Raw genomic sequence first — 17,467 nt, 5'->3', positions numbered from 1 at the left:
TGTGTGTGTGTGTGTGTGTGTGTGTGTGTGTGTGTGTGTGTGTGTGTGTGTGTGTGTGTGTGTGTGTGAATTAATTTTGTCTGCAACAACAAACCTTTTATTAGTAGCTTCAGGGTACACGTTGTGATCATTGGGTTCCTTTTTATTCTGCTGTTTGTAAAAACAAGCTGTCAATCTGTCAGCCAGGTCCTTGAAAGCAGCGTTCAGATGTGCCACTACCTGCACTGCCATGTTTTCATGTGTTTGGATCTCAATCTGTGACACAATAACATCAATATTAGGGCTGGGACTATACATGTATGTGTGCTGAACTGTCCCAGTGTGCTGTCAGTTATCCCTGCTTCTCTTTTACACAAAGAGCTCTGACAAGTTTTGGATTTTTAACTCAACTCTATGAGTCTTAAAATATAAAACTTATAGTTATCCGTTGTGTTCACTATTTGAGAAATTTGTTAGATTTGCAAGTGCTTAGTGAACTTGAGTTTGTAAGTCACCAGGTGAAAAAAAAGGAGAGGGAAAAAGGCGGGAAAGTAAAACAGAGTTCTTCATTGTGTTGACTATTTGGGAATTTGTATGATTTGATTGAATTTGGGTTTTGAAAGTCAGACAGACCAGTATTTACCCAGCATTCCTTGCTGAGAAATCATACAGAAATTATGTTTTTGCATGTTTATGACCATTAAAGACATTCATGAGAGTAAAAATTAGTTGTTCTGGATAGTTTTCTTGTTCAGTTTGATCAAGTTGTTCAACTAAGTTTATGTTATTGACCAAAAATCGACACCATGAGTGAGAGGTGTGTCCTGGTGTGTGAAGGGTGACTCCATTATACTGTTCTACTAACTACTGAGTAGTGACAAAGCATTGTATATTAACTCTGAGTGTTAAATTTAAATTTACACTCTCAAATATATAGTGTACTGACACCTTGTGGTGTCAACCTTTTTAACACCATCTATCAGTAAGTTGAAACAAATCTGAAATTTAATTTGTCTTAACTTAAAATGTGAAGTCACATCATTTTAACTCAAAAATAGTGAGTTACATTAACAGAAATTTCTTTGTTCAACTAGCTAAGGAAAGTTTATTATGTTGATGATGTTTAATTTTTAATTGTTTCAACTCAGTCTTAAGTTAAAACAACTAGTGATTAATAGTTAAATCAACTTTGACAACTTAAAAAACTATGTTGACACAACAAAAATAATGTATTGCAATCTTTAAACTTTAACTTCTGAGTTGAAAAAACGATATTCCTCAAGTTGAGTTAACATGTTTTTAAGGCAGCAGGTGGACTTTCATTTGCAAATTTAACTGACTTGAAACCTTACAGGTGATCACAAGTCTGGTTATGAATATAATGTATCTGTTTTTATAGCTTTTTCTTGATTGTCAAGTCAGAAAAAGAAAAACAACAACAAATATTTAAAAAGTGTAAAGCAGGAGTGGTGTTAAACAAATAAATTAATTCAAATTTAAATGGAAAAATATTGATAACCATTTCAGTAATAAAAACTGACAGTATTGGAAATATCCAAGCCAGGATCAGGGTCAGTGAACACAACATGAGTGTTCAGGTGTCAGTGGGAGAGATGGTGACTGACAGGTCACAGTGGATGCTGAATGCTGCTGTTTTCAGAAGAAATGAACAAGCAAGTTTTTTTGTTGGACTGAAAAGTGTCAAAGTAATCTGAGTGTGAAGTTTGTGACGAGATGAGAGCTTTATGTGAAGAAAACGTTAAACTGGAGCAACTGAAGGACAGATTCAGACCTTCAGTTCAATAAAATAAACTCTTGGTAGTTTTAATGCACAGCATTCAGTGTTTACAGGACCTCAGAGTCACAGCTTTAATGTATTCAATTTACAATAAAAAGACTCATTTAAAAAATAAGTCAATTCATTAAATTAAAGAAGCTGTAAGTATATATGAGATGAATCTTTGCTGCTGCAGCCTGAGTGCATTAATACAACACCTCACCTGTTCATTACAGAAAAACATTTGCTTCTTAAATAAAAAAATAGTTCCATGTGCACATGCCTCATTTTATTCTTGCTGGTGCTTTATGGTATTTTTTTGATTTTTGAAAGGCAACAACAGTTAGAAAAAAAAATACAATTTGAACCATACAAAAATGTAAATGATCCATTAAAGAGAAAAGATTCCACAATCCTGGTGTACAGAATAAATGATTTGTTATGATCTATAAGATATTTTTCAAGTACTTACAAAATAAAAGAAAAATGAGCAGAACCGTGGATTTTATGATCCTTTGTTTCAGATGAAAGTGAAAAATGAAGCTGAGTGGAACAAAGATGAAACACCCTGGTGTCTAATAAACATCTTTAAATATTTCATCAGATTAACAAACAGCTTTTTGAGAAGTTTGCTGTGTTTAATGTTTATTTTGTCATTTTAACATTGGTGTTTAGTTTAATTTAGTTTATGCATTCATTTCTTTAAAAACAACTAATTCAACAACAAACAAAACAATACAAATCACAATTTAAATGAAAGGCAGCAGCAGAAGAAAAATTCTTGTTATATCTGCCCCTTTCTCTAAACAAAAATCTATCAAAAATTTTCTACAGTTTACAAAAAAGAAAAGACTTTCACTAATTTGGTGTTGCCTTTTATTTTGGATGATGTTGATGTCAAATATTTGACACAAACACACTTTTTTTCATAAAAGTGTTACTTTTCAGTTGAGTAATTGAATAATATAGTGTGCACTTTATTTGTTCTCTTTATAATAAAGTTACCAAATGACAGAGCCTACCTTCATGTGCAGTCTTTTCTGAACTAAGGTTTACATGAGAAGTTAACAGTTTGCTGAGATTTACTCTTCTGGTCTCCGTTTTAAACACATTTAACATTCCTAATCCCAGGTAAACTTTGGCTTATAATGTGTTACAGTATATTTTAAACATCTCCTCATTGTAGCATATTAACAGTTTTATTGACTTCAGTAAAGAAGCCAAATGGTCTAATTTAAAACACCTAAACTTAAAGAAATTAAAAAAAGACAATTTCTTATCTACAAATAAAGAAATAGGTGAAAACTGGAGAATCTTTGGGATGTGTTGGAGAAGGTCAGACTCTACCATCATCAATGAAAGATCATGGTGGAAAATTAATGCAACACTGGATGGAAATTAATCTTGTCACATTGCAGAAGATTATCCAAACAATGCCAGAGAATGTGTGCCGTAATCAGTGGTTGACAAAGTACTCAACTCTAGTACTTGAGTAAAAGTATTGATACTCATGGTCAAATCTACTCCACTACAAGTAAAAGTTATTCATCCAAAAATCTACTCAAGTTAAAGTACTGAAGTACTTACATTTAAAAATACTCAATTACACAAAAGTACAAATTAAATTCTCTAATATCAGCACATAACTGTATTGTTTTCAGAGTGATTTTACAGAAACCACCTGCTGTATCGACACTTAGAACCACTCTGCTACAAATTCAAGACCTGTAAAAACTTCAGCATATAAATGCAGTAAAGTGAGCGGTTAGTTCTTAAATGCAGAAAGACGTAAACTGATAAAAACTATATTTTGGTCCTAATATCTCAAACATTGACCTGAGATATGGTCATCAAGATGGTTTCTCTGCTTGAGTTTCTTCAACCGTCTCCACTACCGGTTCTGTTTGAAATGAAGGTGGAGCTCAGGTTAAGCTTACTACAGTTAACGAGGATGACATAATTCCAAATCATTCCAGGTGTGATCAATGATTGGTTCCCCTTGTGAGAAACATGGCATGGAGCCTATTACATTTCAAGAAAGAAAAACAGCAACAGCTGATTAGATTAGAAAAGAAAAGATAAGATAAGATAGACCTTTATTGTCATCTTACAGAGCACAATGAAATTACAGTTCAGAACACCCATTCACAAGAAGACAGAACATAACAAACATAGGGGAACAGGTGCCCTGGGTCATGCAGCCACAGACCCTGCACAGAACAAGGATCATCATCATAAAGACATCGGGGGAAGCACTACCCTTAGAAAACCTAAATACGACACAAGGATAGATGAGGACAAAAACAAAACAAAACATCATATTATATCAACAAAATGTAAAAAAAACGTTGCAGAGGAAGAGCATATTTACTAGCCAGAGGAGTAAATTGAGTTTAGGAGGGCGCGTATTTGAAGCCATGAGTGTTGTATGCACTTGTGTGAATATCGGAAGAATGAGTCCGAAGAATCCAGTCCCCAAAAGATAAACCCCCATAGTTCAGCCATAGTTCAGAATAATGATGTTAACTGTTCATTCTGTGCAGCCTTCTGTTAGCTCCAGGAACCAGATCAGAGACGGGTGTGTGCGTGTGTGTGTGTGTGTGGGGGGGGGGGGGGGGGGGGTGTGTAAGTCGATGTAAACATCCAGGAAAAATTGGTTTCACAGCTCTTCGAAGCCATGTAGGGGAGAGCCAAATCTGTAATCAGTTGTTTGGGAACAGAAGAAAATGTTTTCGGTCAGGCAGACTAACAATTTTGCATCTGCCTTAATGTCCGCTGGTACATCTCAGTGTGGTGAATCCAATCGGACAAATAATGTGGACAATCTCACTGAGCCAAGCTATCAGCTTCTCCAAGATCAATTCCATCTCACCAGCAAAGTCCAGGGACCACAGCCGGCCCACGACCCTCAGCAGAACCGCTTGCAGACCAAGTTCCAGCTCACACATTGCGTGAGTCTGAGTACTGATAGAACAGCAATCCTTCATATTGTTCAGGCAGCCAAGAAATGGTCTTAATAGCCACCAATGCTGTTTTGTAGAACACCAGGAGACCACAAAGCCAATCTGTAGAATCTAGTGATCAGAATCCAAATATACCTGTATATCCAGAACAGAGCAGGACAGAGGTCCCACCTTTGACATGTCTTCCCATGGAAAAAAATTTGTTCCAAAGATTTATTAAGAGACCAGCTAACCAAATCCATAAAATATCCATAATTTTCAGTTTTGGATGAAAAACGTAGAGGAGGCTCTGAGCAGCAAAGCAGGGGAAGATAAGGGAAGGCAGGAGAGAGGGAAAAAGCATCTTACTCCTCTGAGAGCGGAACTAAAAAAAAAAAATTCAAATCTATGATGAGCCAAAAGTAACAAGAAGCTTCCTAAATATAGTGAAGTTAAATATACAATATTTGTCTTTGAAATGTAGTGGAATGAAAGTCATAAACTCTCAAAAAACAATTACTCAAGTAAAGTAAAGATACTCAAAAAATAAACTGAAGCACGTCAAGCCAGGCACTTTTTAATAGAAACTGTAAAGATTTTTTCCGTTTGTGTGTGAACTCCTGCTGGTGTTTGGTGGGACTTTTGTAATCACATGCTGCTTAATTAGCTGCAGTGGGTCACTGACTAAAGCAGCCTCTGCTCAATCAATTGTTATTAATTAGAGCTCAGCAGCTTGGTGGAAAACCACCGCGAGGCTTCAGCCCTGTTTTCACATTAAAATGGTTGAAGTATAAAAGCATGAAATGTTTAGGGTCTACATATTTAATTTATTCTTAAAGTTCTGAATTTCATGTTTTAAGAAGTAAAAATGACTCGATGTGATGCGCTGATGAACCCTCAACAATTTAATAGAATATTCCAGTTTATGAATATAGATAAATTAATTTATAATGACACTGAAACACATGATAATTTCAGTGCTTTTTGATGTAATGTAAAACTAAATTATACATGATACTCATGTCTGCTTGTGGAATGTGTCTGTTGTGAACAGATAATGGTGTCTGTGTGTTGGACAGAGCAGCAGTAGAGTTCTTAGTTGTTGACCAGGATAATGAAGTGAAGGAGAGGAAACCCATGATCTGAATGGTATGTAAAGTGCTTTTAGTCCCTGAGGTGCAGAGCTGAGACATGTTATGTAACACCAGACCTGCAGCTGTTTCTGCCTCATCCTTCTTTGAAAGGAAGGTAAACAGAGGTGTAAGAAGCTCACTGTACGTGCTCGCCCTGATGCATAATGCAACACAACACAGCAGCTCATCCTTTTAATTTCCCTCTTGGCTCATTGTCGGCTTAAATTGAGCGTGTCTGACCTACTTGTCAGTCTCACCATGGGAGACAATGTGCCTCATATTTAACATGGAAATGAATAAATCAGTTATTTGGAAATAGTTTCTTATAAAGAGGTTTCTCCATACTTTCTGTAACAAAGCGTAGTGCTGACAGAGCTGATGAGATTTGGGTTTAACTCAGGAGATTTAGGAAACAAACTCCTGTGGTTCTTGAGATATTTTACTAACATGCAGACAGATTCTAAACTTGGAACAAAACACATTGTAGTTTGCACAATATGCAATATGCACAGCTCAATAAATAAAGTTTAATTCCCTCGAAACAAAGTAAAAGGATGAGCTCAATGTTCCTCTGCTTCTGTACCGCTGCTGCCATGCTCTTTGCTAAAGGTTTCAGCTGGTTGTGGGAGTTATTTTGGTGGCCACATGGTGGTCTAACTGGAGGTGAAGGACAGTTTAATTACATTGTTTGTAGAGTTGTTTGTTCATCACCTGCTGAAGAGCAGCTGTCAACTCACAGTTTAAAGTTATTTCCAGGCTGCAGGATAGACCGTAAACTGAAGTATCAGCTCTTTTAAATCATTATAACCCAACTTTCTTTGTGTTCTGTACAGGAACAGTCCTGTGGTAACGCTTTGGAACTGTGTTTACGCTCTCAGTAATCAGTGCAGTTAGATAGATGTAGATAGATAAGTCTCCCAAACATTTCTTGCCTGAGATGGGTGTTGACCTTTAATTACCTCTTTCCTCACTCCTCTGTGTTTTGGTTCCTGTTTTCCTTCTCCTCATTGCTTCATGGAGTTTGTCTCAACCCATGTGTACTTTTTCCTTTCATGAACAAAACACCAGTGAGAAAAAAGTTGGTTTTCGTGAAGGTTAGGCAGTTTTTGTTGAAGCTCAGCTTTGTTATATAACATTTTAAAAAACAACTTGTATAGATCAAAGTGCTGTACATAAATAAAATAAGGAAATAACAGGAAGGCACAAGAAGACCATAAAGAAACCAACGTAACATTTAGCAAAATACATAAAAACAATTATAAAAGCAATAAAATGTTAAATGATTGACATACTGTACACAGTAGATGTTGCAAAGAGCCTCATTTGAAAGTAGATACTTTGGTCTTGGTCAGTGTACATTCACGTAATTCTTTTTTTTTGTTTTGTTTTGTTTTGTTTTGTTTCTCTCTCTGACTTTTCTCTTTTGTGTTTTTCATTCACATTCAGTCCAAACCAAAGTTAGGATATACAATAAGGTTTTCTGTGTGTAAATATGGTCAAATCAGTTCTATGCTGTTTAGAAGGTGTATCCAGATGTTTCTCTACTTGGCATCTGCAGAGCAGAGAGAACTTCCGGGTCAGGCCATTGTCTCAAAATAAATAAATTAAACGTGAGTTCTCATTATCTATTTTTACCATTTTTATTTATTTAGTGCACAACACTGGTTGGTTATTCAAATTTTCGGTTTGGTTTAGTGAATGAAAAACACAAAAGCGTTTGTTTCTTCCTTTTTTTGTTTTAAATTTAAAAAGTGAATGGACAGTGACCAATTTCTCAGGTGTGTCTTCATTTGAAATCATAAATAGAATTATTTTCTAACCTGATGTTTTAATTTCAAGTTTAGATTTTTAGTTTAGATTTATCAGCTATATCGCAGCACAAAAACAATTTGCTGAAAAGAAATACATAACTTCGTAGTTTCAGAACAAAAACTCAAAACTTCTTTTTTTTGTTCATTTTTAAACATAAAACTCAGACCATGATTCACAGCAATGCTCAGTGCATGGTTTTGCACATTTTGTGCACCTGCTTTCTGCGTTTTCTCAACATCATAGAACTCGTTAACTCATTTGTTCTCACTGTTCTAATTATGACCATCTGCCACAACAGTGACAGACAAAATGTTTTTTCACAGGTCTGAACAGAGAAAGCACTCAGTCACTTCTTGAAACTGTATGTCACTCATCTTGTTTCCATCGACTGTTTTCTATTCACATTTTGAAGTTTCACATTAGAAAAAGTGGATGGAAACAGCAAAATTTGCAAAAACTTCCTCAATTTTGCAAAAACGTTTTTACGCTTACCTGGCGGTTTTTGGATTTTCCAAAAAGTGGAGATGGAAACACATTTGCAGAATAAGATCTGATGTAGTGAACATTTACCTCGATCAGCTGTTCCTGCTGCCCAGAAATTGTAGCGGCTGCAGCTGGACCCTCCTCCTGCTGTTTGCATCTCCCTGGATATTACCAGAACGTGAAGAGAATTAATTTCTTTTTCTACAGCCTGTAACATCAACAAAACTAGTAGATATGACAGAATAATTACAACTGTTCTGATAGTAGCAGCACGTTCCTGATAAATTCACTCATTGTCCTGAGATGTGTTTGTGACTTTACTTCCTGTTTACTACAGCCATTTTAAAAGTTCGCTCACAAATCACATTAAAATTGGATGGAAACACAGCTACTGTATCAGGGAATACTCATATTCAGAATGTTTCTAAAAGCAGTGAGACATTTTGTGCTTTCTTCATCACTCCTCTTAGGGTGTTCTGTTTTCTAGCAAAGCACCTTTTGACAATGTGTTTTATACTTTTAAGGAAATGCCTGATGTGTTTTTGTGAAGGCAGTAATGCAACAGAACTCTTCTGCTTCACTGTTTCTTCTCTTGAAATACCAATAATTTCACCAGCTCTTAGATGATGATAAATATTAGCTGCTAACTGATATCACAAAACAACTCTGGTGGTTGTGAATCAAATTCTTTTAACTTTGACTGTAGATTACATCGGTTTTCCCTCTAAATGCTGCGATGAACTCTGTCAGAGATCCTGGTTTGTTGGCAGCACAGTTCCAGTCTTACTTCTCTCTGTCTAAAAACCTTGTGAATTAACTGTGCGTGTACAACCTGTTTTGCTCCTGACTTTTGTGCAGTTTTGAAGAATCAGACCCATCCAATCATTTTACTTCTCTTGTTCTCATTATCTTAGAGTTAGAAGTTAAACGTATTTGTTAGAGTTAGAACTATCAGACCATGTTAGGGATAATAAAACACTAAGTTAGGATTAGGTACAGGGTTTGGGCCTTCTTATGTCCACACTCAGTGGGATCAGGGAGTGAAAAATGTTAACTCTTTCAAAGGAAAAGCTCAACGTTGTCTGACTCAGAACATTTTGACAGATGACTCAGATCACAGTCTGTTCTCCGTTTCAAACATTTTCTTTCTTGTATTTGTCCTAGTGTGTGCACATTTCTTTCTTCTGCATGTGCAGATCATGATCAAAAGCAACAGATGCATCAGCCAGCTGCAGTTCTATTGAAAGAGACAACAAAAGAAAGAAAACCAAGTAAACCATATTTTTTGTACTTTTTTTACATCCAGCTTGTGTTCCTGCTCCTGTCAGATCTTACAGCGTGCTCTCTCAGTTTGTTCCTTTGTCCAAGTCAGACTTCATCTCTTCATCTCACCTGAATGGAGGGACAGAGTCACGTCACCCTTTGTGACGTCTCTTCCTTTTTTTTGTGTGTGTGGTTTGTTTGTTTTTATATTTTCATGTTTTTCCACTCCAGCAAACCATCATCGAAGCTTTCTGTTTTCTGTCTGCGAAGCCCTAAAGTGATGTAAAAATGTAAAGGTTTAGGTGGGAGCTTGGAGCTTCTGAAAAAACAGTGCAGACAAAGTTTCATTGGTTCCAGGCAACATAAAGTGCCAACACATTGACAACGCTTCATCTCCTAAAAGGTCGTGTCTTTAGGTTTCAGTCAGGAGCAGATTTTATGTCTCTGTGCAGAAAAACACAGAACCTGAGATTTACTACATCTGCACCAACCCTTCAGGGTGCTGCTCATTCATCTGATCCTGATGTGTGTGTGTGTGTGTGTGTGTGTGTGTGTGTGTGTGTGTGTGTGTGTGTGTGTGTGNGCATGAAGACAGTGAATATGTAGGATGGCATGGTGGGTGTGCTATGTGAGGAATGCTGGTTCTTGTTGGAACTGGAAGTCCTGAAAGGCGCTGTTCTTCACTCACCCAGCCCTTCTTATCTGTCTCTTTATCAACGTGCCTTTTGTGCCTTCTGGCTCCTGTTTTTTTTTTTTTTTTTTTACAAATGATCACAACCAGCATCAGTTAAACACAACATCTGCACTTAAACTTCATTAGATTGTGGTAAATGACTGATGTGGTGATAAGAAAGAGGACATCCATGACGTGCATGTTGATGTTTGAGTTTTGGTTTAAAAAAAGTTCTCTGCCTAACACACTGAAAAAAAAAGAGTATTTTTGGGTGTAGTAACATTTATTTAATTATTCTTTTAAATTTTACAAAGAAAAATATCAAAATTTCTAAACTAGTAGAATTTTCTAAATAAATAATACGCATTATATTATACAACAATATTACTGTATAAAAAAAGTAAATGCTAATATTATTTTGCCAGTAATATTTAAGTGCTTTTTCTGGACAGCACATAAACATGAAAATGTTAAGTAACTTCTACTCTTCTGGGCGAAAACTGAGGGTGCATGCACACGGTTGAAATAAAACATAAGTTGTCTGCTTTCTTTTGCTTGAATACATTTGTTGGTGTGCAGTAGTTTGATGTCATTATGTAGGTGATATTTAGTTGTCAGGGAACAGGGAATGCATATTGTAGCATTTTACTGTGTTTGGCTGTTTGTCATGTGACTGCAGTGGAGGATTGTGGGTAGGATTCATGTTTGTTGTTGTTAAATCATTTTAGGGAATTGGTTAACGTTGTTCTTTCAGAATTTAGTCTGTTGTGTTCCTCTAATTTGTGTGTTCATTATTTGTTAACTTGTGTTAAACCGTTCAGCAGAAGTAACCATAAGTGAGAGTGGTAGGCCTAGTCATTAATAAGACCTGTGAGTTTCACTTTGTCTGTGTTGTTCATGAAGAAGAATCTAATAAAGATTCTTCAAAACTCCCACCTGGTGGTGAAGTCTTGAACTACAACATGAGCTACACCTCTCTCTGTATTTGTGAGGTGTCATGCTACAATATTGTGCTTGACGCATGTGCACTGTTATAAAGAACTTGTAAGCTTTACTAGAAAAAATCCTTGTAACAACTTGCACTTACTTTTGTTAAGTAAATTTAAATGCTACAAATTCATGTAATATTTACTCATCATTAGTGACCTGGCCAAGACAGCAGCAAAAAAATAAAATAAACACACAAAAACAAAAACAACAAATCCAAATTTCAAAACACAAAACTAATAATCACATAACTAAACTTGAGGGCATCTACAGGTTCCAAGTGGTCTCTGTCTTTTAAAATTGATTTAATTGTCCCAAGGTAATGAGAGATGATAACTTCAAATCTTACTGTAAGTCATTCCAAGTGGCAGGAGCAGAAAATCTAAAGGCCTTTTACCAAGTTCATTTCTAACTTTTGGCACCTGCATCATAATGAAGTCCTGAGAGCGCAGATCAGAATGGCTGCAGGTTCTAGACAGAAATGAGCATAAATATAATGAAAGATGCCCAAGAATGCATTTATAAATAAAAATCAGCCAGCGAGAGAGTCTGCGAACAGTCAAAGATGGACATTTTGCTGTAGCATACAAAGTGCAGTGATGTGTTTGATAGCTACAGTTTGTCATGAAGCGCAGTGCACAGTGAAAAACAGCATCCAATTTTTTTTAAATGCTGGGCTGAAGAGTTCATGAAAAGCAAATCTCCATAATCCATCAGGGGAAGAATAGTTGAGGTAACCAAGTGTCTTTTGACTTAGTGTGAGAAACAATTTTTGTTTCTAAAAAGAAACCCTAATTTAAGTTTTAGCTTAGACACCAATTTATCAATATGAGTTTTGAATGATAAATTCTCATCAATCTGAATACCTAAATATTTGTAGCACCTGACGACCTCAATTTCAACCCCCTGAACAGTTAACAAGCTGGGAAGGAGCGGTGGGAGCTGCTTACCATTGGAGAATGGCATAAGCTTTGACTTATTTGCATTCAGAACAAGCTTAAGCCCAGCCAAACGTGACTGAACATCAAAAGCAGATTGCAGAAGTTTAAATGATTGTGAAACTGATGAAGATGAACAATAAATAACCGTATCATCAGCATAAAGATGAGATTCAGCATCAGGTAAGTTATCACACAGGTTATTAACATAAATTGTGAACAACAAAGACCCTAGTAATGAGCCTTGAGGCACTCCCTTTAAAACAGGAAGGGAGAGAGGAACAAGACCCATCAGCTTGGACACACTGAGTTCTACCAGATAAATAGTTAGAGAACCACTTCACAGTATGAACAGACAATTCAATATTGTAGAGACGATTCATCAAGATGACATGATCCACAGTGTCACGGGTTATTGGTGATTAGCCTTTTTTATGCTTTGTAAGCTCAAAAATGATGATAGCATTATACTCGATCGTATTATACATGAATAAATACAGTAAGTAAAATTTAACTCAAAATCTATTCAACTTAGGAGCTTTAGGTTTTTTTGTTGTTAAGAGCTGATGAAGGACTGTCCATCAGGCCCAGCAATGAGCGCTCCCACCCCCTCAGACCCTAAACCTTGTGGACAACCTTCCCAGAAGAGTTGAATCTGTTCATCTGCAAAGGATGGACCAACGTCATGTTGAACCCTATGGATTAGGAATGGAATGTCACTCAAGCTCATATGTGCATCAAGGCAGGTGAGCCAATACTTCTGGCAATATAGTGTATATGATTATGGCTGCAGGGGGAACTCATTCATAAATTCACTAATTTCTTCATCATATAATACTCTTCTCATGTGTAAAATACTCAGATATTTTCTTTCAGCTTCAGTACTTTTTTGAAACCTGGACTTTTTACTGGTAAATATTCCCTTTGATGGTGTGATTTTTGTGGTGCAGCAACTGTGGAATACAGCCAAGTTAAAAAACAAAACCTTTTTTCTATGTACAGTAATGTTTTATTGGCTTTATGCCTTTTGTATATTTATGTAGTGAAAATGAACTTCATTTGTTGTTGTTTCTTGTTATGCAGCGTTAAACAGGTGATGATATTTGGTAGCTGTTTGGAGCACAACAAATTTGCAGTAACTGCCAGGAAAAATAATGTAGATCAATGGGAGTGTATAGTTTATACTTAGATCCCTACAGCTCAAACACACTTCACAGTAGAAAGATCTTTTAAAGTTTAAATTCACTAAAAACAGATTAACTTGTTTTTACTTTAAATTATATAAATTTTCCATTTAACTGACAGTTAATGAGACACAAATAAACTTTTGAATTGTCTAAATTGTTAAAATCTTTTGCCATATTGCTGATTAGTGCAGACACAGTAACTCCTTGCCCTATTTGGCTTGTTTTTACATTTTTTGTCAAGTTCTTTTTGTCATATCCTTTGGTAAAAAAAACACCATCATACAGGCCAACTTGAATCCAGACTGGATTCATCTGAACAACTGTGCCGTTGACTAAATACACACCAGAGAAGCTGTGTCACTTTATCAGTGCATGTTTTATCAGGCAGCAGTGGGTTTAAAATAAAATGTGTGAAAGCAATACTTTCTGCATTGGTCTAGAGAGGGAAACCAAATTATATGTGTGAAGTCAAGTTGAGCATTTTGGTGAAAATTACACACATTTGTCTGAAGATCATAAAAGAGATGCCTGTTCTAACTCAAACCTCTATTTTCCTTTAGTTTCTACTGTCCAACTGAAGCTGTCCCTGTTCTTGTGTCTCTGTCCAAACACACATGCCTGTGTGATATTCCACACCAGAGTGGGAGAAAACAATGAATGTAATGAGTGATGAATGGAGCTGGATCTGAAGGGTCTGGCAGTCTGGTTCCAGTGTGGGCCTTTGTGGACAATTGGTCTTTTACAATAGATCTGTGCAGTTGGACGTCAGAGGATGTTTAGCTGTGTGAGGAGCCATCGTTGGAGACAGGAAATAGATGTGTGAGAATTAGATAGATTAAATTTTTATACAACAGTAATGCCTTCTTCTATCAGTGAGCAGCAGTGTTCTTAAAACTAAAATTCAGAAAGTTCTGTTTAGGACATCATGAACATTGACAATCAGCAGAACTAATGGAGCTCTGAAAGACTGATGAGTAAGTGGGACAAACAGCCACGTGTTGCAGAATTTATTATCCTGTGAAAAGAAAGCTAATGAATAGGTATTTTTCTGAACAATGTATGTGTTTTATGAATGAGACCTTTTGAACAGCGTCTGTGTGACGTAACGCGGGCACGAGTGAAGGGACAGCATGTTACAAGAAGTCCAGACAAAGGTTTGCTGAAGGCATCCAGAATTAAAAACACAACTCAAAATGTACAACAACCTTAAACATAGCTGACTGGAACTGCAGAACATAGTGCTGACCCATACAATGTCAGCATTAGGAAGGAGACATGGCTGAGGCGAGGAAAGCAGCACTGTACACTAAGGTGGGGGGCTGTTGACCTCAACTGGTGATGTTGTCAGGAGGTGGAAGGAATACTGCACAGACCATTGCAATCCCATCAGCACCTCTTCCATAGAGGAAACTGAGTCTGGAGATGTCAAGGTTGGTTCGTCTGTAACTGAGGCTGAGGTCCCCAAGGTAGTTAAAAAGCTTCACTGTGGCAGGGCTCCAGGGGTGGATGAGATCCACTGTGATTTCCTCAAGGCTCTGGATGTTGTGGGGGTGTCCTGGTTTACATCTTTGCAACATCGCATGAACATCAGGGGCAGGACCACCGGATTAGCAGACTGGGGGGGGTTCCTCTCTTCAAAAAGTGGGGTCAAAGGATGTGTTCTAACTATAAGGGTATCACTCTCCTTAGCCTCCTTGGTAAGGTCTTTTCAGGGGTACTGGAGACAAGAATCCTGTCACTAGTCAAACATCAGATTCAGGAGAAACAATACGAGTTCTGTCCTGGCCATGGAACACTGGACTGCGTATATTGTGGACTTGAAGGTATTTCATCGTTTTCCTCGAGGTACACTGTGGGGGGTGCTACGCGAGTATGGGATTGTGGGTCTGTTGTTATGGGCCATTCAGTCTTTAAACAAGCGATGTGAGTTTGGTCCACATTGCCAGTAGTAAGTCCGACCCTTTCAGAGGGGGAGTTGGACTCTGCCAGGGCTGCCCGTTGTCACAGATTCTGTTCATAACTTTTAAGGACAGAATTTCTCGGTGCAGCCAGGGGGTGGAGGGAATCTGGTTCGGTGGCCTCAGGATTCCAATCCCTGCTATTTGCAGATGATGTGGTTCTGTTGGTATCATTGTACCTTGAACTTATGCTCTTACGGAAGTGGCTGGGATCGGGATCAGCACCTCCAAATATGAGTCCATGGTCCTCAATCAGAAAGGGTGGATTGCTCTCTTTGAATTGGGTATAAGATTCTACCTCAACTAGTGGAGTTCAAGTATCTTGGGGTCTTGTTCACTAGTGAGGGAAGAATGGAGCATGAGATTGATACACGGATCAGTGCAGCTTCTGCAGGTTTTCAGACTCTGTACCGGTTTGTTGTGGTGAAGAGGGGGCTGAGCTGTAAGGCAAAGCTCTCTGTTTACTGGTCAGTCCTACCCACACTGATGGCCAAAATCTTTGGGTAGTGACTGAATAAACAAGATCACAGATGTAGGAAGAAGTTTTATCTGCAGGGAAACTCGACTCTCTTTTAGAGATAACGTGAGGAGTTCAGATATCAGGAGAGACTCAGAGTGGAGCCGCTTCTCCTCCACATCCAGAGAAGCCAGTTGAGGTGGTTCAGGCAAATGTTAAAGATGCCTCCTGGATGCCTCCCTAGGGAGGTGATTCAGGCAAAGCCAGGTTGGTTTTTAAATAATCCAAGCACATATTACAGCATTCCATCAGTTTCACCAGCTGTGAGTATGAACTGCGTTTCCAACAGGATATCAGTTAAAAGCAAGAAGTCACGACTCACTCTACACTGCTTCTGATCGGGTCAAATTTAGGGAATCAGGTGATGCACACAGCTGGACACGTGCTAGAATCTGATTAGTAGTACTGAGAACTGTAGACCAGGAGTGTCCAATTCTGGTCCTTAAAGGTTTCTGCATGTTTTATTCTTTCTCTGATCAACAGAGCTGAGTCAGTGTTTGAATGACCTCTTTGTGTTCTGCAGAAACCTGTTATTCACCCACTGATTCAGATCAGGTGGAGCAGAGAAACCTCTAAAATAGGATTTAGCACAAACTAACATTCTTTAAACAGTACTGCTGAAGAGTTTAAGTGTTTAATTTTAGTAAAAAAAATAAGATTGTTGAGGTTTAAAATTATTTAAAGAAGAGTAAACTCTTCTTTAAAAGTAGGTCCTCTGGACGGGTTCTTCATTAAGGAAACTTTTCGTCTTTCTTCCAGGAAACTCTTTTTTTAGTTTTCTACCAGGATTACTGAGATGTATCAGGACATTCTTTAAAAGAAGTAACTTTAGATTTCCACTTAACCAATTTTATTTATTTAATGTAGAAAGATACATTAAACATACTGTGATGGACTTGCGACCTGTCCAGGGTGTACCCCGCCCCTCGCACTGTGACTGCTGGATATGGGCACCAGTGACCCACGCAACCCTGAAAAGGAAGAAGCGTGTACAGAAAATGGATGGATGGATGTAGAAAGATTTATATTTTGCCTGTTTATCATTTAGAGCCTCTGGTTCTGAACTGATGCCCCAAATCTCTGCACTTGTTTCTCTCACTTAGATCAATGAAAAAAAAAGAACAAAAATCTGATTTTATATGATTATAGTATTTCTGATACTGCCTTTTGCTGACAGACTTTTTTTTCTTGTGTTGCCATAAGTATAGCAAACTGTATGTTTTATGGTTATCAGTCCAAAGATTCATAAGAAAAGAACATTACACAAGTGGTTGAGTGTTAGATTACTGCGAGGCTGAATATTTGTGAATCACTTGGCAGCCAGGAAGAGAAGGAAAGGGTGGGGCTGCTGAAGGTGAGGAAAGGTCTTCATCTTGTCAGGGCTGTCACCACAAGAAGTGATGAACTCTGTGAAAACAAACTCCGGACTGGAGGCATTTCTGGTGGGCTCAAATGGAAAAACAAACTTTGCACCAAAATACTTATTGTCTTTTTTTTCCCCCAATCCTCCACCCCATTTCCTCATGTCTGTCTTTTCCAGAGTTACTGGGTACCAACAAGAGACTAAACATCAATCACCAAGACTTGGATGGGTAAGAGTGTGTGTGCACGTGTGTGTGTATGTGTGGGACGAGTGTGTAACTGAGAAACAACACAAGTCACTGTGTCTTTGTTAAAGTGCAGACTGAAGAAAATGTGGTACCTGTGACTGTTGGCTGTTTCTCACTCTTCAAAGTGTGACTCACATTCAAACACAAGTACTGACATATAGTGCCCCCTCTCTTCAACACACCATTTTAGCCTTGAAGCAGGAAATTA

General features: G+C 37.7%; 1 protein-coding gene across 1 annotated transcript in view; it reads left to right on the top strand.

The window, feature by feature from the left end:
- LOC106530214 (caskin-2) overlaps positions 1-17,241 on the top strand; it is a gene marked incomplete at its 3' end in the record, with an annotated part of 60,220 nt that extends 42,979 nt beyond the window's left edge. Inside the window, 1 exon segment of the mRNA XM_014025799.1 lies at positions 17,190-17,241. Within this exon segment, the coding sequence (XP_013881253.1) occupies positions 17,190-17,241 (52 nt within the window).
- Positions 17,242-17,467: the final 226 nt, after the last annotated feature.

Source organism: Austrofundulus limnaeus, unplaced genomic scaffold (assembly GCF_001266775.1).
Source record: "Austrofundulus limnaeus strain Quisiro unplaced genomic scaffold, Austrofundulus_limnaeus-1.0 Scaffold500, whole genome shotgun sequence".
NCBI lineage: Eukaryota > Metazoa > Chordata > Actinopteri > Cyprinodontiformes > Rivulidae > Austrofundulus > Austrofundulus limnaeus.
The sequence above is the reverse complement of the archived record's forward strand: the minus strand, read 5'-3'. Positions and strand labels throughout refer to the sequence as shown.